Source organism: Macrobrachium rosenbergii, chromosome 50 (genome assembly GCF_040412425.1).
Source record: "Macrobrachium rosenbergii isolate ZJJX-2024 chromosome 50, ASM4041242v1, whole genome shotgun sequence".
Lineage (NCBI taxonomy): Eukaryota > Metazoa > Arthropoda > Malacostraca > Decapoda > Palaemonidae > Macrobrachium > Macrobrachium rosenbergii.
Window position 1 is genome coordinate 31,319,228 of NC_089790.1, and position 17,736 is coordinate 31,336,963.

General features: G+C 36.6%; 1 protein-coding gene across 24 annotated transcripts in view; it reads left to right on the forward strand.

The window, feature by feature from the left end:
* The window catches only part of Golgin245 (Golgin-245), a 307,575-nt gene that overhangs the window by 112,210 nt on the left and 177,629 nt on the right, over nt 1-17,736 (forward strand). For all 24 annotated transcript variants that reach the window (XR_010851323.1, XM_067094416.1, XM_067094418.1 and 21 more), the window contains one exon: nt 17,176-17,321. Coding sequence is in view for 23 of the 24 variants with exons in the window: in XM_067094416.1 (XP_066950517.1) it covers nt 17,176-17,321 (146 nt within the window). In the remaining variant the exon portion in view is untranslated. The remainder of the gene's footprint in view (nt 1-17,175; nt 17,322-17,736) is intronic.

A 17,736-nucleotide genomic window follows, 5' to 3' on the forward strand; every position in this document is an offset into this window, starting at 1 on the left:
AACTGTGGAGTCCTTGATTAGGGATGCCTTTTAGCTGAGGATCTGTTTTAGTGAGGATATGAAGATGAGGCAAACCATACCAAGTAGTAAACTTGGCAAATTTTCTTAGGCGTACTTAGATAAGTGAGCAACATAATGTAACAGTTCACAACACTTTACTAAGCCATGTCACAAACACTACACATATACTGTATATAGAGGCATGTTAAGTCTAGAAGCAGAATACTCATTGCTGCAACAAGCACTTATTACAGATACCAGTTATGGTCAGCAAAGAACAAGACATATATATCATAGCAAAGTGAAGATAATTAGTACAAAATAAGAAAAAAATTTAGAGGTACTCTGCAAACTTAACTTATATGTTAAACTACTGACCAGTGCCTGCAGTAGTTAAGCTACACAAATACTAATACATCACACAAATATTGAGAATTGTAGCTCAGTAATAGCAGAGATGAATAGAATAACTGAATTATGTATGACACAGAGTAAGGCAAGGCAAAATTCAATAAACAGGTTAAAAAATAAGCTAGAATACTTCATGCATGAACTCGCACCCTTAGGTAGTCAACTTCTTATATCAATAAGACATCAGAATTGATATGCCTGGGGAGAACACAAACTGCATTTTGGACTTTGTATGATTGATGTGTTTGAAATGAGCAAAGAAATCTCCCATACAAACCCATGAATCATATAATAAGTGCCCCCCCTCCCAGCCCCAAGGTCTCTTTGCCTCATAGTCAGTCTGCATGATTTGAGGTAATTGGTTACCTTATACTTAGGGATGCACAGTGTTTATGCATTGTAGTGCTACTGCTTCTGACCTTCCTCAGAAATAGATTTTTCCTCTGTCAAAATGTTATTTATGGGGTTGTATAAAGAAGTGTGTTTTGTACTATAAAGATATATTTTTCAGTTGACAGCCAAATTAAAGAAAAACTACATTAGTACTGGTTTTTAACATTAGACATTAAATTTTTTCAGAATATGTGGGGTTAGTTTATAAAAGTAGTTAGCATGTAGAATTGAAAATTCTCTTCTTATATTGGTTGTCTTGCACTATTATGGTTTTGCAGTTAGGAGTCTCAAATTTATGCACAGAAAAATTTTTTTATTTTTCATTATTGATTTTGGGAAAATATTACCAGTATCACAAATTATAGTTCAATTGCCAAATATGAATACTATACTTAACTATTTAACAATCTTATTTACAAAGGAGAAATGCAGAAGAAATATTGTGACAGTGCCTTGAGAATACTGAAGATTAGGGAAATGGAAGGAGGGAAGTTTCAGAAAAATAGGCTTGAAAAATCTTGAATAGAATTGTTACTTATATTTGTCTAATAGGACACTGGTTCCTATGTAGAAAATGTGTCCACCTTGGGGGCAAACATGACATCTTTCTCTCTCCTCCTAGAAGTTACCATGATGTCATCCTCTTTCTTCTTTAGGGATACCATGATGATATCCTCTTTTTTTGGAGAAAAACACTGCTTATAACAGACAATGTCCTCTGGTTCCTCATTCAGCAATGGCATTTTCTTTGTCCATGAAGACAAACAGTGGGATGTCAAACTGAATGTCTTTATATTCTCAAGAAAGAGCTTCTTTTAGGCCCAGGAACCTGCTGAACATACTTGGGCAGAAAATCTTCATCTCCCCAGGATGTGATTACAGTCTGGAGCTCAGGTAACATCTTTGTATTAACTTGTGGAATTGGAATGATGTTCCCAGGATGGAGATAACGTCATCTTAATTGGTTTATGATTAAGGTCTGTGCTACCTTTGTTCCTCTCTAACCTTTAGTTAATGGGTTTTACTATGTATGCTGGCTTCTATGGCTTGGATGTGAGGATTCTTTTTTATCTGCAGCTGCAAAAGAGTAAAACTTATCAGTCAGCAATATTGATGATAAGCTAAGCCACATGGCCTCCCATCAACCCTCAAATTTTCTCCATTGTGGCCAAGACCATCTGTTGCCTTCATATTGAAGGTGACTTGAAGATCCTTTATGGAAATAATAAGAGAAAGCACATTGTAACTCAAACTGCTTGGGTATACTTGCTATCAGTACATGATACACCTCCAATAGAGAAAAAAAGAAAACTTTTTGTCAAAAACAGTAATGAAGAAAAGTCTTACTTTTACTAATAATATGATTCCCCCAAAAAATTACTGAAGAAAATGGAATACAGCCATTCTTTAGGAGACATGAACTTTTTCATCAGAACAGTAAATTCATTGATTGAGTATGTTACTACCCTTTATGTGGGCTGTTGGACTGTTTTCAAGTTATGGTCTTATAGCTCCGAATGCCATCTCATCAGCCTCTTATTCTTATTTTTTAACCTGTTCCAATAAACTAATAGGTTATGGTTGGCATGTACAATGAAGGAATTACTACATGCATAGATCTTTAAGTGTTTTGAGTGCTAAAACCAACTAAACAGCTCCTTTCTGAGGGTACTAGTTACTGGTCATGTTCTTGAGTCTTGGTCCTGCTCCAGCAAAAAAAGATGTTTGCACTCCGTGCCTCGAATGGCAAGTCATGTCAGTTTATTCTGTAGGCATTTTTAATTTTGATTTTGCCTGGTGTAACAGTCTCTAAATATGAATGTTTTTAATACCTTCTTGAAACAGTCTTGGAACACATTTTTAAATGCTCTAAAGTATTGCTCCAAAATATTTTTCTGAATTTGTCACCTTAAAAGTACCACAGACACTAAGACTTGAACATTTAGTTTTTTTTCACTTAATTTCAACTCTCATTTCCATCCAATTAATATCTGGAAAATCATCTTTTATTTGCAGTTTTGCTGAATCTGTATCTATGGTCATTTTTATTTCTAATCCTCTCAATCTCCTGCTCTGAACATCTGTCATTGACAGTATGATATACATCAGACTTATGAAATCTCATGCAATTGATAAATTTGTTAACTGCTGAGTTACAATCACTTGTTCTGTGATTTTCTAAGCATGGATCACCATCTCTCTCTTTAGCAGGGCATTTATGTTTTATGTGACCATACTTTTGCCAATAGAAACACATGGTGCAGTGATATTTGCCTCTTACATTGTGTCACTATTCTAGCTTTATCTCACCATGACTTATGAAGTCAGTGTGATAATTGGGTCATATATCAATATGTAATGCCTTGTATTCTCAGCAGCTTGTTTGTCAAAAATACTTGGAATCTTGTCCTCAATTTTCTCAACATTCTGCAGTACTCATTTCTTACTCTCAGGTTGCTTATAGATCTTTTGACTACTTGATGCATTACAGATCATAATTTCGGTTGAAAGTTTCTTCACATTTTTTATAGTTATCAGTGTTACTTATCACATTTTGTCTAAAGTTACTATTTTCTTTGTGTTTGAATTCTCCCAAAAGCTACATCGTTCAGTATTTTCAAAATACAAGCCACTGGAAGAATAAATTTTGTGAAAATGACATACGATGAAAATAAATTTCTTCTTAAAATCAGGGATGAGTAAAAGCTGCAATATAATGGCTGTAGCTTGTTAAATGAATCAACACATTTGTAATTGGAAACAAATTTACACTAGCTGAACAAATTGGTTATTGGAGGACTAATTTTAGTAAAATTTAGCACTGTCTTGCAGAAATAAACCTCCATTTTTAAAACACTGATTGACTTTTTCAGAACTTCAAAATACAAAATTTGTTATGCTGTATTATTGTATATAAGTGAAAATAACAACATTTATGAACACATCGATACAAAGATGCCCTAAGTAGGTTTCATGATTTTGGAGAAATTTTCAAAATTTCCATGAAAATAACACTCACTGAACTGCCAATTGAGTGAAAAAGACAGAGCTCTTTAATGGTACTGAAATAGGACACAAGGAAAAAGGTAAAGAGTATTTCAAAAAAAGTCATTCATCCTTGCACTACCTCAATTGAGTTCCACTTGATAGAAAATAGTTTAAAATAAAAGAAAGTGACAATAACATGGTTTCTGAGGATATGATAATTGCTTTTCTGCCACCGTTCCCCTCATATCATAGCACATTGAACAAACAAAAGAGATGACCAATTCTGCAGGAGAAGGTTTTACATGTCTGTTTGATAGAAATATCTCTAATGAAAGGGTTACATACAGTATTCTAATTGGTTGTTGTTCCTTTGTAGAAAGTTGCTCATCTTTGGGGCTAGTACAGTGTCATCCTCTCTCCACCATGGAGGTTTTGTGTCTTCCTCTGCTTTTTTTAGGGTTACCATGACATCCTCTTCCAGTGAAGAAAAAAGTTGCTTGCAACAGGTGATGTTTTATGATTTTTTATTTAACCATATCATCATTGTTCTCTGAAGAAAAACACAGTGATATGGCAGTCTTGGTGCCTTTCTTCTGCAAAAAGTAGTCAACAAAGGCATGACATTTGCCTGCTGGGGCAGAGTGCCTTCAGCTCCTAGGAATGATTTCCATCTGGAGCTCAAGTAATTTCTTTGTACTAACTCACAGTGGGACATGGATGCTCCTGCTTCCACAGTGATAACATGCATACTAATTGGCTTTTAAGTAAGGTCTCTGTACCACCTTTGTTCCTGTCTACTTCATATTTGGGTTTTGAGCATATATGCTGGCAAACTTGCCATGGATGTGATGACTTTTTTATCTGCTGGTACAAGATAGATTATAACTAATCTGTTAGTAACATTGATGATAAGCTGTGCCACACAGGCCTCTTGCAACAAATTGAATGTTTCTCCATTTTGGCTTAAGACCATCTTTGTCTTCAAATCAGTGATAGCTTGAAGATTCCATGTGAAAATAAAAAGGCAATATATGTTTAATTTTGAAAACTATTCAAAATACTTGTAATTACTAACAATGCTTTTTAGACCATGGCTGTCTTTGTAGATATTTAGAGGGTTAAAAGTATCTTTGTGTGGGAAATATGTACGACATTCATAGATCCAATCACTTGGCACTTCCTGTTCTTGATGTGGATTTTTGGAGTGTCCTTATTCCAATTGAGATTTGAATACAATGGCAATGTTTTATACAGGATGTCTGTCTTTTTAATATTTGTCATTGAAGGTTAGTTATATTCAGGCTTGTTTCACAACAAACCCGTAACTCATTATATTGCCCAATTTCATGGTCCTCCAAGGCCTTGCACATCTGTTTTGTTTGATAAACTAACTGAACTGGTAGCTAGAGGGAGGCATCGCACATTTCACTAACAGATCCGTGTCTTAAGTAATTATGTTAAACTTTTGTGTATCTACTGACCTGTTAACATGCTCACTGAAGTCCCTATACTGGTTCAAGAGTGTTATAATTTTTGAGAATCATTCATTTCCATCCTTTTCATGCTTCTGCTTTTCTTACTTTCTTTTATGCCTTACTTTTTGCTTATGAATTAAGTGTCCTTTATTCATTTCAGTGGATTGGCATTTTTTGTATAGAGGCAGTTCCCGGTTATTGGGAGGCTCGGTTTGGGGATCTGGTTTTACGGCACTTGTCTAGTGACAAAAATTGGCAATTTTTGGTGATTTTCGCCGCCGAAAATCAACGATTTCTGCTTATTGGCGCCGATACATATCTAACACAGATGCCAATCTCCAGTTATCAGTGCCAATAAGCGCCGAAAATCACCAATTTCCAGTTATCAGCGATTTTTGCTTATCATCATGCTGTGGGAATGGAACCCCCGCTGATAACCAGGGACTGCCTGTATTTTATTTTTTGTTTGGCATCAGGAAGTGTTAACATTCAAGTCATGGATTTGCTAATTGTAAGATGTTTGTTTTTGTGTTCATAATTGTTCAGAGTTTGCACTTGTATTGTTTTTGTTTTGCAACTCTTATGTGGATACTAAATTTACTGACATATCATTTTAGGAGATTATTGTATTTGTTTCTGTTGACAAGAAGTAGCATTTCCTGTAAATGGTTGGAATCAGTATTGTATTGATCATGTTATTTGGTTATTATGATCACTGTTTCTTTTTAGGTATTTTCGAAATTTTTCTTGTCTTATCATGATTCATCTACCATACAAAGGTTTGCCTATCAAGCTTTGCCACTTGTACATGACTACTTGACAGGGATCATCATCTGATTTGTGGTTCCTTTGGGGATCAGGTCTGTTAATCCAATCTTACTTGCAATGCTTGTGAGGTTTGGCTGACAGTGCAGTGGAACTACTACCATAGTAGGAGGTGCTACCAGCAGAAAGTTATATGGACTTTGATCTCTTGTTCCTTGCTGTACTTGGCATGGCTTCGGTTAAGGAATCTTTTGTTGGACGTTAAAAGTAATTTTTTTTATGCTTGTTGTTCTTGCCATGCTGCTGTTGCTTAAAAAATTCATCATTTGCTGCTCACTCCTTAGTAAATAGATGATGATGCAGAGAAAAGTATAGGACCCAACCCAAGAATTTCTTATTCTTAGCACCTTATGAGGAGATGCAGGATATCATCCTATGTAAAGAAGAAAAAAATCCTTTTCCCTACTTTCAACCTTGATTGAGACAGGAAGAACTGTTGACTTTTGTTATGCCAGTGGTTACTTTCACTGGATGGGTTAGTTCTTGTTATCTCTCAGGCAGAAGATCATTGCCTGGGACAGCCTTGACAGTGCTCACTTGGACTTTCTTTGGCTTTGCAGGATAGGTTTCTTATGGTTGAGCACATGTATCAATGTAGCAGGATGACCATGGACTTAGGGAGTTAGCATTTCTTCCAGCAGGAATTGCTTGGAGTTCAGGAGACATGACCACTCACACAGACATGATTGATGTTACCAGGATTGAAGAAGTCTGATAGTAGCAGATGTGACCAAAAGTGACTGCCATATCTGGTCTTCAGGCACACCACATGGTGCTGAAGGACTAAGATCTTAAAAGCTTGTGTCATCTTGTCAGTGACCATGTTATCATTAAGAACAACAACTTAGTGATTTTTTTGCAGGAGACACATGCCGTACAGGACAAGTAAGCCTTTTATTGTCAAATGTTAGTGAGTCAAGTTAGAACATTAGTAACCAAGAGCACCCTTTCTCACAATGCCTCTTTCCACTACAGACTCCTCCTCAGCTCTTGATGACACTGATCATCTCAGAAGGCTAAGAGAGAATGTTTATCTTCATTCAGTATTGCAATAGCTGCACCTTCCCTGGACAAAAAACCAGATCAGATTTTCCTGCCAAGAGAACAAGATTTGATAGAGATCTAGGCGAAGTTTACATCTTAGCCTATCCAGTGAGGGACAGTTTAGCTGAAATTTCACAAACAAAGCTTTTTAGTGGCTTTGAGAGATTTCCTCTTTAGAGCACAAGTACAGACAATGGAAGATCTGATCTGCAACTGAACCAAAAACAGACATCAAAGCATAGGGTCAGTTCTTTGTCTTCATCCTGCCCATGGTGAGTGCCATGACACTAACTAGTATGGTTATTAGGTTAATGGTTTATCACAATACAGGATATCACAAAAAATGATTGTAATAAGTCATGCTTTATTAATTACATTCCTTGACTTAGGGAAAATAAACTGGGTTCATTCACAGACAACAAGAACTTCTACACTAACAAGAATAATCAGCAATGGTGCTGATGCAATCTTTTTCCAGCCACAGAGGGAGAAATCATAAAAATATAAGTTACCCTGTGAGCAGTTGTAAATGATACAAAAATAATCATTCATAAAAAAAAGGAACAAAAATTACATTGATCAGACTCTGCAATAGGAGAGTTCAGTCTTGGTGTCATATGTACAGTACTTCTTTGAAGCGGGTTAAGCTGGCCCAATCCAACAACTGCAAAATTTCACACTTTCACACAGTAAGCCAGATGCACTGTTTTCTTCACTGGTTGCCTATGTGGATGAGAAAACTGTTTGTTTATTCTAAAAATATCACCAAAGAAATCATTCATTAAGTCCCAGAAATTCTGATGTCAGACAAGGAAAGGATTTTACTGGTCCTTTCATTTTTCAGTAAAATAGTCAAGGTGCTCAATTCATTAAACAGATCAAGGATTTCACAGTTTTAAAGACAAACAGATGTGGAACAGCCACTGGGTTAAACCTCACATGCTTACTTGAACTTACTCTTCATCTTGATTCTTGAAGACTGGATGCAATCATGCAGTCACTCTCACCTTATTTCTTATGAAATTAATGATCATGCTATTTTAAGAGATATATCTTTGACAAGGCATAATGCATCCATTAGATTACTAATTGAGCAAGAAATTAATAAGTAGTGTGATTTTAAGCAAGTAAGAATGGCACATTTTCTCTACTAAAATTAACTATATTTTCACAAGTATTTACAAGAAACAAAAGGGAAAATGGTGAGACAGACAGTTATATTTGGTTTTCAAGGGGTATTTAAGGAATGGATTCTGCAGCTTGCAGAGTGTGTGACTTCTGATAATTTATCCCTATTCATCGCTATCAGAGATTTATCAGTGGTTTGATTGTTACAAATCAAAGGTGCAATCAGTCACTGGTGCTAAAGGATACATTCTCTTTCAGTAATGATGTTACAGTTCTACAACAGGTGTGAAATAATTCTCGAATAGATTTATAGCACCAGTGATGACATCATAGGAAACGATCCTGACTGTAAGTCTAGTGAGGATACTGAACTGGGCAGGACCTGATATGGCAAAGGGAATCTTTATGATCCCAAATCTCTCACCCCTGCTTTGTCTCTGCCCCTGTAGACACAACAGGAAGGTGTTGCCTCCATGGGTTTGGGAATTAATAAGGGATCTTAAGGATGTCCGTTGCTTCATCACATTCTGGTTTATTAAGATTATGAACTGGTTCTTATTCTCAAATCTAATTAAAAAAAAAAGCAGAGGAATTACAGGTGAAGATTTTTATGTAGAGAAATTAGATTTGTGAGTTGAACAAAGGTGGTCCAGGAATTGGCCTCCCTGAGATTGTATGGTGTCTTGTGGACACACGGACTTGGTAAAACCAATAAACAGGCAACTATAGAGGTGTTGTTAAGGTGAGATACAAATATGGAGTAAGTATTATAAGATTAAAGGTGGAGTTGGGAATATGTAAATGGGGAAGTAAAAATTGGGACAAGACAGGTGTTTTAGCACAGATCCTATGTATCAACCATTAATGTCTATTTGTCCAATTGGAACTCCTTCCTTTATTGATGCCATGGAAGGAATATTGACCCAGTCAGTGCCTCTGTTCCTGTAATAGCCAATTTTTTCTGTACTTAAAATGTCACAGAAGTTTTGTTCTCAGCAGTTAAAGGTTACAGGTCAGTCCATTCTCAAGTATTTGAATTGTGCAGTTGTGACTGTTTCATCTATGGAATTGAAGAGTTCTTGTAAACACTTTTGAGTAAGACCTCTGAAATGCAATCTCTCTGGTTGTCTGAAATCTTAACAGAATTGCTTGAGAGACATTAATTCAAACATCTTTATCAGAATTTAATAGGTCCTTTTGTTTGCAGATAATTTTGTGGATAATATTTAGTCTTTAGCACATGGGGTCAAACTATTGCTCATTTTGACAGTCCTTCCCATGCTGCCTATGCTTAGAAAAAGGTGGGTCTTCTGTTTCTCGCCAGAGTGCTTTGGCTGTCTGTTGATGACCATAAAAAACAGTTACCCAAGAACACCAAGTCATTCTGAGGGTTTATGAAATGGGTGCCCTTTATATCTATATTCTTCAAAAGGGAAACATAATGTGTTTTCATGGCAGGCACTTGGCATTATCAATCTACTCTTGTTTTATATGAGAGATATCTCTCAAAAATGGTTTATTAGGGTCTGCATTGGTCCCAGCTTTAGTTTGAGGTAAGGAATCACTGTACAGTATTCTTCTTTTTTCTCCTTGTTACCTATTTTCATTGCATTTGTCACATATAAGGTGTTTAAATCAAGGGTTATTTGTTTCTGTGCCTTCCAGGGTGGATAAATGCTTTTGCCTGTTTTTCCCATTTGGATACATAATGACATCCCCTTTATTTTACACCATCTAGTAGAGCAATGAACATAGTTCTTTTTTCAACCCCATATGTTCAGCATGTATGATCCAGTGAGACTCATAAATAAGTGTGGATTTCATCCTCTTGATATTTCCCACCTAATTGGAGATTCATACTAAACTGTATTTAAGTCACTGGATTGTGGTGAAATAAATAAAGTTAGAGTGGCACCTCTACTTCATGGACCTCAACTTATTGGACTTCATTGCTTATGGGATGCATCTGAGCTTAATAGAAATAAAAATATTTCATACTTAGAGGATAATGTGGTAAGCAGGCTTGATTTATCAGACACGGAAACAAACATACGTGACTGACACTTTCATGCCTGAACCTGAGTGGCCTTGAGTCAGTCACGTGGTGTCCATTGTCTGGATTGTGAAGAACCTGTGCTTTTGTATCATTGTGATCTTCTGTGTTCTTGCTTTGCTTATGCAAGTTAAATATGTTTTGTTATTCTTTCTTGTGTGTTAAAAGTTCTAACAACAGGCGCCTGTTGAGAGAGAGAGAGAGCAAAAAATTTGTTTGTTTTTTGTCTTACATCTTTTCTTTACTACACATTTTTAAAACACTATGAACACACACACACTAACAGTATCTTTTCCTGAGAGAGAGAGAGAGAGGAGAATAACTCCTTACATATCGAAAGATTAAAATACTTGAGCTTCTGAGGGCAACACTCTTTCCCTTCTAGCCCATATGTCAAACTCAAGTAAACTGACATTTACCCTCCCCCCTCCTTTCTCAAGCCGAGGATAAAAAAGACTGGGAATCACTATTTGTTTGTTTAAAATGTTAAAAAATTTACTACACAAATGCATGGAAAAAAATATTATTATTATTATTATTATTATTATTATTATTATTATTATTATTATTATTATTAATCTTAATATTTGAAAATTAGTACTCATTAGGTAAATCATTTATTTATCATACAAAAGAAACATACGTACATATTACATGTCAGAAAAATCCTCTCATCTAAATAAGAGAGAGGGAGAATTATTTTAATTAAATGTTATTATTTAAACTTATTAAACTTAATATTAATATCTGAAAAATTAGTACGTACCATAAATCATTATTTTATCATAAAATGTATCCTCTAAAAATGCTTATACTGTAATAACATCCTAAAACACTTATATATCATTTTAATATAATTTCAGTAGTACTTTAATATAATTTTAATATTTCAATAGTATCAATTTTGAGCATCTATCTTGGCTTTAATGAGGTTGGGTCCGCCCTGAATGGAGAGGAGAAAACCAGCTTCTCGTTCTCTTTGAGTTACGTATTATTTAATCTTAGATATTATTATTATTATTATTATTATTATTATTATTATTATTATTATTAATCTTAATAATATTTAAAAATTAGTAAATCATTTTTTTATCATAAAAAATTTATTTAGTCATGAAAATAATATTAAAATACACTAGTTAGTGAATATTTCCCGACGAAAAAGTCCGCGAATCGACGAATTTTTCGCGAATAATTTATAGATAAGTTCCACAGAAAATCCCGCGAATCAGTGAGTCTGTGAATCGTGAGAATGCTAATATGGGGGGTTTACTACAGTTGTCTCATCCTACCATTTCTGCCCCCCCGAGTTTGAAACCTCACTGTGTCCTCCATTACATATGAATGGAATTGAGTGATTTTGAATCAGACTAAAACGTCCCCAGTGTCATTTTCAAGGTAGGATCACGCTAAATTTACTGTGCATTATATAAAATGGTTTGGTATTTGAACTGTACTGCGTTTCATGCATTGTTGTTTACATTTTATCATTTTCAAGGTAAGATTTTGTGCTGTATGTAATTTTTTATATCCATCCACTGTATGTGTGTCTATACATAGACAGTACAAGCATCTTATTACAAAACAGTATGCATGTATTGTGGCGCCCCCTCTCTCACTGGTACAGTATTTTTATTGAAATTTATCTAGTGCAGTACAGCATTGTACCTAGTTTGGTAATGTAGTGTTAAGTACATTTATTTTCAGTTTGTGTATGCTTGCATTTGTATGCAGATGTGTGCATCGTGTTAATGCAAGTGTATACACTACTGCAATTGGCTACATTTATGTAAAGCTGTGCTGTATGGTACGATATTATATGCATTTTTAGAATCAATTTTTCAGATTTATCCTTGAAACTGAATAAGTAAATTGATATTTTAAACTGAATGAGAATTGCAAAATACCAGTTTGGATAGGCTATTAATTACTTAACATGAGACTGGTGTATACAATAAGCTAAGCAAGTTGGCTCCCTGGTATTGAACTCTATTAAGTTGAGGAGCCACTATTTCCAAATCAGAATAAATTTTCATAACTAGAACTTCCTCCTCCCACTCCCACCTAGTCTCACAGTCCGATTTTCATACCACAAAAAGTGAGTTGGGTAATTACTGGACATTCTGGAGCTACCAGTGCATGCACAAGGCTTCGATTTAGCCACCATTTCACTTTTGTTCATCAAACAAGATATGGATGTGTCTGGGATTTCACAGGCAAGCAAATGGGCTGTATTTTGAGTACATAATGGGTTTGTAAGAAAAAATAAATTTAGTCTCTCTCTCTCTCTCTCTCTCTCTCTCTCTCTCTCTCTCTCTCTCTAAATAATGTATAAGAGTTGGTGTTGTGTCAGAAATTGCTGAATTAAATAGAGGTAAGATTTACCTAGTTATTATGTGGAAGTCCATAAGCATTTCTTCTTGCATTTACTAATAGTATATATCTCTGCTTTAAATAACATCATATTGATAGATATCATTATTCATGCAATGCACTGGCACTTGTAACCCTGGGTTGATTATTTGCCTTAATTCTAGGGCATGTGAATTGCATGGGTTCATTGAGTTGCTAGGACTTGTATCCTGCTAATGTTGGTGATTTGTGGTGGTCTACTGTGCTTCATATGTGAACAAGTTATTCCAGTTTTACTTTAATACTAAAGTAAAGGAAATTTTCTAAGAATTATTATTACCCTTACTTAATTTAATGTATTCCCCTATTTCCCCTCCAATATTTTAATGACAGTTTCAGGTTTTTCTTTTGTGTTCTACTTAGTGTTAATTGTACAGTACAACACTGATAAGGTAGCAAAAGTCAGTTTTTATCTTTCAAGTGCTGTATTCTTGGTTTTGCATGTGTACTTATCTTTCATTTGTGGTATTTTCACAAGCTTTGTATGTCCTTTGTTATTATAATCATAATATGTTCATTACAACCCATTTATCATGAGATGCCTTATTCTGTGTAGAACTCATCCCAGCTTCACCATTATCCTAAAAAAATGCAACCCCTTTATCTGGCTAACCTCCTTTTATTGTGCAGATCCATAGTGTCAGCATCTCAGCAGGTCTCTCTAAGATCATTGTTGTGTGCTTCCAGACTTTTTGCCTCGCTGCACTTCTGCTAAGGTTTATCACTTATGCTTCTTTTTCTGGCTTAGTTTGCCCATGTTGATGTGTAGTTGTGTGTTGAGAACCAACTGCTGTCTTCCTCCTCTAGCAGGATTGGCGTAGGTATCCAGTCTGTTCTTTTTTTAGAAGAGGCTTCTTCATTTATGGATTGCTTTCTTTGTTTCATTTGCTCATGCTGTCTTAAGCAGTAAATTTCTTTACCCAGACTTAAAGTGTGTGGGTCTGTGTAAGGTTTTCTATGTTTTTTGGGCTTGCTTCTCCTGGAGGCATTACTAAGAAATAATTTTTCTGTTATCTCTTGCCTTATTTTACCTTCTATGAATGGTGATTTGTGAATTTTGCATGGATGAAATTTCACTTAATTTTAACTGCTTCATAATTGTTAAATTGTGAATATTTTGGTGTTAAATTTCATTTAAAGTAACCTTGAGCTCTTAACAGATTGTACCTGAATGTTTTGTCTTGTTTCTCTTCTGGGATCAAATGGGATAGTGAATTGGTGTGGATAGTTAGTGTTTTTGGTGTTCAGGTTTTTTCCCAAGCTATTGTTTTGCCCCAGTTCTGATATGCTTAAGCATATTTGCCACAGATCTGCCCGATAAGGTTTGCAGCTCGACCATGCCCTCCCAGGACAGTGCTGCCTTATGTTTTGTTGTGTTAATCCTGCTGGAAAAATGTCAGAACTCAAACCTACAGGAACTTGACTCCCAGCAAAGAAAACCTTTGTTATAGAGCTGATCACTGAGAGCATCTCAGTCACTCCTCTGTGGGGGCAGTCACTTTTCCCCTCAGGAATGGGACACTATTTATTGTTTTTGGAAGTTAGATACTATCATATGACCTTTGTTAGATGGTTTATTAATAATTCCATTCATGTCCATTTCTTCAGTATGTTCAGGATTGATGTTTGCAAGGTCATAGGGTATTGAAAAATTTGTAAACCTTTTGGATGGGGACTTCTTCCTTTGACTTGCATCTTGTGGTAGAATACTCACCTGTTCAGTTTTTTCATTGTTTTGTTGTTTGGTCAGCTTCTTGATTTTTTGTTGAATCATTTTTCATTATGTTGGTTTCTTTCATGGAAGAGAGTGGATGCTTGGTGTTATAAGCACCTTCTTGGCTTATAGGAATCTGTGAGGGCTACGAGAGTGGTCCACTCATTAGGGAGGGCCTCCATTCTCCACATATGGGTGCCCTGCCATCTTAGTCAGTATGATGAAGAAAAAGAATTTGGCATTCAGGGACTTGTCCAGCTGACTCTCACGTAGGACCTGCTATGAGAGTTGGGGTTGAAACTGACCAGCATGTCCATGAGAGCAGATTGCACAGGATACTATCTCACCCTGGGACATGCTCGGTATCATTGGTGTTGTTTCACGAGGGAGTAGGGGCCTCTTCAGGCCAAGACCCTTTCAGCAGAAGAGTTTGAGACTGGGCACCCTGCATTGGCAGTGGTACCTTCTCAGTGAGATTTTCCTTCTTTTACTTAGGTAACAGATCCTGCCAGCATCAGATGTATAGGACATCTTTTTACCTCAACAGAAGAGCTTGAGCTTTCTCAAAGTTTCTGGCCAGGTAGGCCAGGAAGAAATGAGTGCAATCTTAGCCTCATCTGCAATGGAGTCAAAGACATTCCGTGGAGCCTTAACTGGCTATTTGTAATGATAGAATCCTCAGAGGGTTGGAGACCAGTGAGACATGGCATGGCTCAAGAATTTCCTGAAGGTTATTTCTTTCAAGTTGGAGACAGTGGTCTTGCTGACAACATCCATCAAGAATGGCAACCTTGTGGCATCCTTGGACCTCAGGGATATGTTTATCCACATTCCAATCCATCCAACCTCCAGGAAGCACCTTCACTTTGGGTGAACTAGAAAGATATACCAATGCAGTTGTATGCTATGGGTTGTCAATGATGCCTCAAGTCTTCATGAAGGTTCTCGACCTTGTAGTGGCCTGGGTTTACAGATCAGTCATCTCTCCTTGGTGTTACTTAGACAACTGACTTATCTTAACCTCCTCTTCTCTTGCCCCAACAGAGAGCTTATAGTAACCTTGTTGGTCCTTTGTCCTTGCCTGGGCCTTCACATAAGTCTGGCAGATTAGATGTGTCCCCTCCCTCACAGGCAACATGTCTGGGTATGACTATCAACACCCTAGAGGAGGTGTGGCTCTTGGATGACAGAATTCACTGGCTGAAGTCTGCTGTCTGACCATTTTCAAAGAATGCAACTCCAGTGGCAGAGCAGTGGCAGATTGCAATAGGACTTTTGACATTCCTGGAGAAGTTGGATTCCATCAGCAGATTTAGGATTTTATCTCTCCATTTTCAAGCTGCTTCCATACTGGATGACTTCCTAACCCTATGACAGAGGAAGTGATGAAAGACTTTGCTGGTAGAGAGACAGAAGGAACCAGAAACATGCCAGAAGCCCTTATTTTCATGAAAACCTTGAATAAAGGGTTGGGAGCCTCCAGTTTGGACCTTCAGTCAGGGGTTTTGTGGCCAACACAGGAATGTCCAAGTCACATAAATGCCATTTTCTACAGCATTTGAGCATTTTGGATGCCCATAAAGGGACATAATTTTAGGTGATGGTCCACTGTAAGACCATCCTAGCCTACCTGAAGAACCAGGTGAGCACTTACTTATCTATGTCTGGTAGCTGTGGACATCTGTGGACATCTCCCAAGACCTTGAAACATCATTGCCAACTCCCTGAGCAAGAAACACCAGATCCTCCAACAATTACACTGTGTGGAGCTTTTGGAGTTCATTCCAAGGCATGATCACAAGCTGCACCTGTATGATGCCCATCAGTCTGGCCTATGGACCCAGTTCCATAAACATGGCATGCGTGGAAGTCTACATATTTTCCCTTTTTTGCCTGTTCTGCCAGGTCCTAATAAAATTTATGGACTAGAGCAGGAGCCACATGATCCTTGTGGCCTCCCAGTGGCCATAACAGGAGTGGTTCCCAGACCTGAAATATGGAAGAAGTTGGTGAAACAACCTCACCTGTACCTGCAGAAGATGGACAGTGAGCATCAACCAGGGTAAATGGACAAGGTTCGTTGTTCATTGTAGTGAACTGAATGCTTCTATACTTGAAGTCTCTGTTCCTTTAATATTGAACTCTTCATCTTCCTCAGATCCAAAGAGTTGTCTTTGCCAGCTATTAAAGTATCAAGGCCAGCTCTCTCCTAAGCTCTCCTGAGTCAGGGTATAGGTATGGGCTTAAGCAGTTGGTGCTAGTCTGGAGGAGTTGAATAGGGCTTCCTATGAGCCTGTTGGCCAACCCTTCCTCCAGGACATGACAGTAACGAATGCTTCATTCTAGCCCACCCAGTTTTTATTTATTTAATCCCCAGAGCAACAGTAGAATGATTAGAAGTGCTAGGGGTGGTAGGAAGTCAGCCAGACAAAGCAGGTGAATTTCTTTTATGAAAATGATGTAACTGATATGAGTTCCAGTAGGAACAAGGCATCCTATAATTAATGGGTTTGTATGAAAAACATGTTCTTATATCATAAAAACATCATGTTTTGTATTTGAAAACTTGGTTATACCATACCAAGAAGACCCTTTTCACTGAAAAAGATGTTTCACCCAGTTATCTTCCTTGTTATTACAGCATATGTTTGTAAAATTTTATTGAATTAAAGCTGACAAAACATGACTTAGGTATTTTTAAGGTTTCTAATGCACTTTTCCTTCAATTACAGCTGATGTTGCAAAGCATAAGTCACTTTTAGCACGTTGCATGGATAACATTCGAGGCAACAAGGAACGTATTGCTGTGCTTACCCAGGAAAGAGATGTTGCCACATCTCACTTACAAGAGAAGATTAAACAGTTGGATATCATTAAGGTTCGTTTAAATTTTCATTCATGTTTTTAGACTACAGTAAATGGAATGATAAGATTTAAACTGTAAAGTAGTTGTTGTAGTTTTCATTATTTGAGAATGATAATTGTTTTTACCTTCTACTTTTCATTAAAACTGATATAAGCGACGACCATATACCAAATAGAATTTATACATTTATTAACAATAAAGTTAAAGAATTTCTTATCTTGTTTGGATGTGACATTTATTAACTAATTAATACTACAGCCCTCTCTGACCATCATTCTTTAAAGACTTCATTCTTGGGCACTTTCTTTTCAATCATTAATTTTTTAGTGATAAAGATTGTGCTCCACAGTCAGAGAATTGCAGAAGGTTCTTCCAGCTGCTGTATTATCTTCCTGCTCTATGTTCTCTAAACTGTACCATGTTTTCT